This window comes from Beta vulgaris, chromosome 3 (genome assembly GCF_026745355.1).
Source record: "Beta vulgaris subsp. vulgaris cultivar EL10 chromosome 3, EL10.2, whole genome shotgun sequence".
Lineage (NCBI taxonomy): Eukaryota > Viridiplantae > Streptophyta > Magnoliopsida > Caryophyllales > Amaranthaceae > Beta > Beta vulgaris.
Genome location: NC_079204.1, coordinates 22,286,642 through 22,295,102, shown reverse-complemented (window position 1 = coordinate 22,295,102; position 8,461 = coordinate 22,286,642). Strand labels below are relative to the sequence as shown.

Below are 8,461 nucleotides of genomic sequence, written 5' to 3'. Positions count from 1 at the left end.
TTGTATTTTAGACTTCATATAAATATGTTATTTCATATTTAGGGCTTTTTTACCACAAAAGTTAGAGAGAGAGATTAGAGAAAACACAATAGAGAAGATTAGAGATAGTCTTTGAGATTCAATTGGAAATCCATTCAATTGAATCTTGCCTATTGTATTTGTAATCGTCTCGTTCATAGTGAAACAATCTTTTTCCCTGCCTTGAGGACGTAGCTATCATATTGATAGTGAACCTCGTTAAATCTTGTGTGTTCTTTATTCGTTTCCTTGAGTTTATTGCTTTGATAATCGCTTCCGTTGCAACAAATATAGTACTGCAAAAAACACGAACAACTGCCAATTTCACCTTTCCATCGTTACCAATTCTTTAGAGAGATTTTCTCCAATTCATGAGTTTGTTTACATTAACCCAGCGAAAAACGAATCCAATTGTCATTTATGAGAAATTTCCTTTTTTTTTTTTTTTTTTTTTTGACATCGAAGAAATTGTACATTAATTTTTTATTGGTAACCAAAGTTTTTTTTATAATATACTTTAATTTTTTAAGTTATAATATTTTCCACTTTGAAGTGTTTTCTTTCAGTTGCACCCTTTCTATTTTTGGTAAAGCTTTTGGGTCTACTTTCTATGTGTACTCTCCTTTTACCTATGCTTCAGTGCGATTAATTACCAAATAAGTCGGCAAATAGATTTTCTTCTTACTCCTCTTTTCTTAAAACTTGTGCGAAAACCAAATTGTGGAACTAAAACAACATAAGTAGAGAATAACCTTGTAATTTTACATAATTAATGGCCATGACATTTTCAAGGAACCAATAGCGAGAGCGATATAAAGAATTTGTAATAAATCTTATACAGTAGTAAGTTATAACAAGTGCATGACATGCATATTCAGAAACAGAGATTCAGCGACCGATAACATGAACTACGGGGTATGCTGACGTCTTGTGACACCAGGAGAGCACTTCTTTCTGCCGCCTTTGCTGAGTGAACAAACACATATCTCAAGAAGTTCATAGTCCTCGTCAAAGATCAGGGCAGAAGCAGCATCTGGTTTCTCTAGGAGCAACTTCGATGTCAGATACCCAGCAACAGTCCAAGTTTGAAAAAGCCGTGCTTGTTTACCAATAAAACGTCCCTTCTTAGTGTCATAATACTCTGGCCATTTGTCTACTGAAAGCCTTTTCTCAGCCAAAGCAATAGCCTTTTCAGCAAGCTCAGGCCTTTTCATCTTTATGCAAGCTAGAGTGAACTGCAAAACAGGCACAGTTCAGATAATCATCTCATAGCAAATAAGCATCAGTATCCATGATTTCAATGATTGTACAGAGGAAAATTCTTCAATGCTTATGAAATGGCTGAAGGGGTCAAGTATGCGACAAGTGAGTAGTGAGTACTACTACAATCTTCAATAGAAAATTGTGGCTTGTTAAAACTATGCCATGAAAAGCCTTGGTGACTAATGAAAATTTCCTAGAAGTCATATTCTACTTATGGCTCTCACTCTGGCCAAGATTAGGATTTAGTGCTAAAGTAAATTACAAAGATTCCTTCCCGCACAGCACGCATTACAGTTACATGGCAATAATGACAAGACTGGTGAACATATCAAGTGCAGGTTTAGATTTTTGGTTCTGTTGTTTGGGAAGATACTTTGCATGGACTGGTTTATAAGTTTCTCAAACTATATCTTAGGTTTCTAGACGTTTCTTCAGCATAATCTGATGAGGTTGCTTGGATCGAAAGAAGCATTGAGGCAATACAGAAGCTGTCATCGTCTTTACAACTTTTGTTTCTCAAACTATTTGTGTACTTTGAGAGCAAAGAGCAATGCATTTTAGAAAACGTTTCTCATATCTATCATATGACAACGCTATCAAAGTCTGGCTGCAAATTCAAATAATCAGAAACCTAAGAAGTTCCTATTAACAAACTTCCACAGCCTTCTTTTAACATGATGCTCTAATTCTTTAGGTTCACTGGTTGTTGTTAGACTAGTTTGTTAGAGCTAAGAACTACATCTTTGTATTTAGTTAGTTCTTCTAGATGGGCAGTATTTCTAAGAAGATACGTCCACGGGAGATTTTGCAACAATATTTTGGGTATGTATCTTACTGAATGGCTGACTTGTACTATTTATATGCTTTTAGACTAGAGTTAAACAACTGCAAAGGGAAGTGGAGAAAAGAGGGAGGACATCAGGCATCATTTAAGAGAAAAAGAAAAAAGAACCTTAGAACGAAGTATATAGATATATTCGTTTGACTATAACTCATACTGAAATATGCTAAAAACAAATATTTGCAGGGTATTATTGGCATTATCTTTTTAGTTTGCTTGAGGAATAAGCTAGGAGTTTCTAGGGGAATAATTCTATATATAGAGATAAGAAGAGAGAGAGAGAGAGAGGGAGAGAGAGAGAGAGATAAGCATGTTGAAAATTGATGATTGTTTTGTTGAGCTTTTTAAGAGTTCATTAGGAGAAAATCAAGCCTCTCAAAAGTTTGAATATCTTTACATTTTCTATATTACCAGTTTATTAATCAAAACCATCTTCTTCTTCCTTATAATATGCCATTAATGGTGTCTAGGCAAGTTAGTCACCCAAACCCAGGTTCGGGTCCCCCTTCAAGAAAAAAAAAAAAAACAAAATCAAAAGACACATACCTGCCACAAGAGTGTTGGCCAAGATCCACCATTATGATATGACCATGGGCTGCATGGAAATCAGGAGCATGATCAGGGCTTAAATTTCAAAACGTAAAGAATTCTATTTTCCTGCATCATAAATAACTATAAAAATAGCAGTATATTGGACTTTACGTGTTCTTTGGATCACAGCCAGTTATAATCCGCCATTCCTCAGATTCTAAAGCAGGGTAACAAATTTTAAGAGGCATATCCGCTACAAGGTCATCCCATTTAGCTTCAATCAAGTTAAGTACACTTTTATTTTGCTGGGGAGTCCCCAAAGAGGAAATAATAGACCAAAGATTTCCAAGTGTAAAAAATCTGAAATCCATGTGAGCAGGTTGCAGATTACCAATCAAATAACCACCATGCTCAGGGATCCAGTCACCCAACCATGAAGGTATTTGTTCTGGATAGATATTAAACTTGTTGATGGCATCAGTAGAATATTCCTCTGTGTTGTAACGGTATATTTCATTGAGCTTCTTGATGTCAACCCAGTAGTGCTCCCTAATATGAAAAGACAGTGCACTTAACCGATTGTTAATTGTTGCCACCAAATTTTTGGTTCCATCATTGACAGCTAGCATCTCAAGTGAGCACCGTAAAGCTGAGTAGAATAAGGCCTGCAAGAACAAGGGCAGTCACAACCCAGACATATATTAAGTAAACACATCGTTGTTTTTTTCCATGTAGTCTCATCAGAATAATGTAATCCATTCGCTGAACTCTAACAAGTATCTATCACAACACTAAATAATTTTTTAATACAAGCCAGTTGTAAATTGCATCTCATGCAGTTGAGGTGGTAAGAATACGTATAAATTACAATATAATCCACAACTATAAATTTTAGTCACTTTCACATTAATGTATTAGCCATTAGGATATCATCATGGTCTCCTCTGACTTGATCTACGAGAGAGGAGAGAACCTTTTAAGATAATCCTTCTCTTCTAAAAGAACATAATACTACTGTGATCAGTAAGCCTTTATATAATCTCCAAAAGAACAAGTTTCAAATTATTAGTTCACCTTATGTTAAAGATTATTTATAAAAAAAAAAAAACATGTTTCTTAAAGATTAGAAACACTGTGATATTCAGATTAGACAAAGCAACAAAAGGTCTAAATTCAACTGGAAGCAGATCACAATATTATAGGCTCACATGATTCAGCCGTCAATACCAGAACATATATGTATGACCAAGAAGGGAAATACAAATGGTTAGAGCCACTGGAAGATAAGATGGGTAAAGTTAAAATAGACTGGGCAACGGATTACATGAGAAAAAGGTGACATTGCCATTACATATTTGCACACTAACACATATGAATGAACCAAATGATGCAGCATGAGGCGCCAGAATGAGGTCTAATACAAGATAACTTACTTGAATTTCAAGAGGATGACCATGTATGCCCATGCGCCGATCAATCATGCAAGATCCATCAGTGACTAATAGTGTAGGGAACATATCAAACCCATTAGTTAAGCACAGGTTAAGAATCAGTCTTATCCCAGTCTGGACATCCACCCTTTCTTGTACTGAATAATCGCCAGTAATCTTTCCATATGCTCTCAACAAAATAATCCACCACAATCCTGGACATAAAATAGCCTATCAAGTGCTGCTAAAGTGCATTGATACATTTTACATTACGTGAAATAGGCATCATATTTACCAGAATCAACAGGGGCCACACGTCCAATGGCTGATTCACCAAAATCTGGGTCCAGAACTTCTTTAAAGGCTCCTTCTTTTCCATCAAGAGGTACAGGTCTAACTTTGAAACTTGCTGGCATTAATCCTTGTCCAGGACTATAGCAATCAACAGTTTTCTCCCAGCTCTATGGATCAGGAAAAAGATTTTTAGATCAAGGCTTTCAGAAATATTCTGCTATTGTAATACTTCACATACATTTAGATTACAACTACGACAAAACTTCAATCAATTTGTCCAACAATAGTAGTCACTCTTACAATTTTGGGATTATTGAGAAAAAAAGGTCACCTTTGCTAAAATGATAAAAAGTTAAAGCCAAGGCACTATACGAAAAGTGCCTGCAATTCTATGCTTCATTTCCTGGTTATATATAACCAATGTACCAAGCTTGCTTGGTGGAGGTGGTGGGGAACTGACCTTGTGACTTAGAGGTCACAAGTTCGAACCCCACTACCTACTAGTGCTTGGGAGTAGGGATTCCCTTAGATCCCCCTTACTCTCAAGTGTTGACCTGTGTAACTAGGCTACTGGGCTGGCTGACCTGAGCGAGGTGCTGGTCTAGTAGGGTCCTTCTTCTTACCAATGGGTCCTTAGTGGGGGTCCAAAAAAATATATATATATAACCAATGTCCATGTTCTGCGCATTCCATCAAAATAAGCTTATAAGGCGTATCTGGACCTAGGAGCTCATATCTAATTTCCCCAAGATTTTTATCTGCATACCCCGTACCCATTGTCTATATAAGTGCCTGATGCACTCTTGGTACTAATTTCCTATGATATCTGATTAGGCCTTTGTACATGGATTACTTCAACCTTCTTCTTCCTCTTTACTTATCTACCCCCTTCCCCTTTTTCTCTCTCTGTTACCGGGTGAAGTAAGCACAAATTAAGTACTTGAAGAAATCTCGGTCAAGTGAATAAGTTCTTATTTTTAAGGAGTTGGCGAAAATAAAACCATTATTTCTAGGCAGGAGGATTAATATGTACGATGGAGTAGCACCGAAGTCATCCAAAAACAAGGACCAATTAGGTTACTGAAACTAAGATAAACAAGATTCTCGACAAGAACCAAACATACTCGGGGAGTAATGACTAATGAGTATAGAGTAGGAATTAATCTACTAAAATAATACTACAACAACATCAGTTTTGATAAATACCATACATTAATTAAAATGTCAACAAATTCATTCAAAAAAATTTACAAATATCTCTATTATATAAGCCAAGGGAGGAGGTGTAGTGTCCTCTTTTGAAATGCCTATTTTACCCCCCTTCCCTTTCTAAATTACAAAAGGAATGTCAAAATCAATATTGGCACTAATCACTTAAAAAGAAGAAACTTTACAGATCACTCATACAATTGAGAAAATCACGTTATAAAAATCACGCAAATAATCGGAAAACTTTATTAAAACTTAAAATTAACATACAAACTAAAACTAATGATCTAGAACATCAATACATACAAAAACATTTACAAAAACTTATTTACAAATCACTATTCTCAAGAACCATTCACAATTAATGGTGGGTCATGATAAAAATAGAGGTGTATTTGTAGTGAAATCTGAATTTAGAAGTTAGACAAGGAAAAAAATATTTACTTTTTTTATAGCATTTAGAATTTAAAAGTTAGTACTGTACTTAATTCAAAAATCAACTAGAACTTTATAATATTAAAAATCATAAATAAATTCAATAATTTTTTTATTTTGTTCATAGAATTTAACTTTGAAAAGTAAAAAAAAAAAGCAAAAATTATGGTGAGAGACTTAAGTGACAGAAACTAAACCAATCAAATTTTGCAACTAAAAACAATTATACTTCATATGTCTAATGTTCAAATTTTGACTCTTATGTCGAGGAAAATCGAGTTTCTGTTTCGAAATAAATTCAAGCACGCATCGCGTGCAAAAAATTCTAGTTTATATTATCTTATGCTGTGACAATCACACTTAGCCAGTTAATTTCGTTGAACTTGGCATTTAGGCAAATGATTTTTCCTAGCAGATAAGTCACTAAACATGGGAGTACATCATGTTCTATATTTCTATATTTCGTCAGAAGAAATGAATGAATTTGTTGACATTTTAATTAATGTATGGAAGTACTTAATCCTCCGAGAAAAAAGCATCAACAGCGTATAGAAGTTATATACTGACATCGATACATACTAAAAGCTGCGTACATCACATTATATAACCTCTACTTCTATATTTCCTCTACTGCTTGGGTGTCTTTGGCATGAGATAGATAATCAAGGGGTATTCAAATCCTATTTTTCACTATTTCAACCAGTCCAAACATACAAAGTAATGCAACATAGACAGCAATAAATGACATATATAAGAATATATTTTGCAGCAGACTACCATACAGCTGAAGTATAAATAGAAGTGACAAAGTTAGCTTCTACTGTAGTTGATTAACAAGAGATTACCTGCAATTGCAATGTATGAAGCAGGAAGTTCTTCACAATGTCTCCTTCCCCATTGAGTAAGAAAGCAAGTGCTGACGGGACGAAATCCCGGATAAAAACTTGATCATAATTAAGTTGTTGATTGTCACTCAGGTCATTTGCTGCCACTGTTCCAACTGGATTTCCACAATAATTCACAATCGAGCTCCTCAAAAGCTCCCACGCCTCCTCCTCAATCTCCGACAGCTTACGTTCATGCGGGGAAACTTCAACTTCGTCCGTATCATTCTTATTTACACCTATCCTATTCCTATCCTCTTTTTCTTTTTCTTCAACTCCTAATCCTGCATCATCTTCTATCTTCTCTATCACCAAAGGCTTCAAATCCACATTCACCCCACCTTGAATGTAATACCTCCCAAAGCTCTTCCCATTAACACGAGAACCACACAATGATGACGGCAATGATGTCGAATGATCCCTCACATCCGACGCCACATTAACTATAACTGAAACACCCCGACCCCTATCGTTACCACGACAACGCTTAAAAACCCTAGCACGACCCGAATTAGAACCGGAATCATAAAAACCCCTCCGGTTCGAGTCATTTCTACATTTATTACCAACAACATTTGATGTACAATGATCATATCTATACCACCTAAGTCTATGATTCGGTCTATAACATCGTTTCGTTGACGAATCATTAATCACTACACTGTTCCGAGAAACCCTAAAAATAAATGGATTTCTAGAACTAATCAGCGCTCTACAACAAGGTTTCATCGTTGAAACCCCAATTGAGCTACCAGTACTCATAATCCCAGCTATTCAAATTCAAAGATTAAAGATAATCTGATCGAAACCCAGTAATAATCAGATATTAATAAGTATATACACAGCTCTGTTGAACTTTAAAATATAATGCAACAGAAATGCCGTAAACCCTGGATATATATATATATGTACAAATAAATGGAAAAAAAAAAATTAGATCGTGAACAGTAAAGAATGAAAGAATAATTAAGTGATAGAACCTGGAAAATGGAGTGAGAATTGAAAATGGGTATGATCTAAGATTCAATATAAAGAGCTTAAGTATGAAGAATGAAGGTGTTTGCTTGAAATGCAATGCAAGTTTGAAGTTTTGGTTTTTGTTTAAATAAACGCGTGCTGGGAGAAAGGAACGAGACTGGAGGACGCCATGTCTGAAATATCAAAATTGGAAATATCAAAAGTTGTTGCTTTGTTTTGACCTTTATACCCCTCCACGTGCACGAGGGCCGAGGCCTAGGAGGTTGCTAATGCTTTAGAATTTGGCAAATTTCTTCGGTTTGACGTAATTCTCAAATTACCCCACACTTGGGAAATTTCTCAGATACCCCGAACTTTGACTTTGTGCTCAAAATACCCTTACTATTGACGAAACCCTAACGTCGTTAGGGTTTCTTACTCTTTTTCCTCTTCATCTTCATCTTCTTCATCTCTTCTTCCACAATCCTCCATTAATAACACCTTAAACTTTCAATTTTCTCCCTCTTCTTCCACCTACATGCCTCTATCTCTCCTTCCCATTTTCATCTTGTGAATTCCCCCCAATTTTTTATGATGGT

General features: G+C 35.5%; 1 protein-coding gene across 1 annotated transcript; it reads right to left on the bottom strand.

The window, feature by feature from the left end:
* Positions 1–759: 759 nt before the first annotated feature.
* Positions 760–8,065, bottom strand: LOC104884264 (alkaline/neutral invertase A, mitochondrial). The gene is made up of 6 exons (XM_010668887.4): positions 6,867–8,065; positions 4,379–4,544; positions 4,087–4,298; positions 2,825–3,318; positions 2,669–2,717; positions 760–1,253 (listed from the first exon to the last, which is right to left on the bottom strand). The coding sequence occupies exons 1-6, from the start codon at positions 7,665–7,667 to the stop codon at positions 927–929; spliced, it is 2,049 nt and encodes a 682-aa protein (XP_010667189.1). The 5' UTR covers positions 7,668–8,065; the 3' UTR covers positions 760–926.
* Positions 8,066–8,461: the final 396 nt, after the last annotated feature.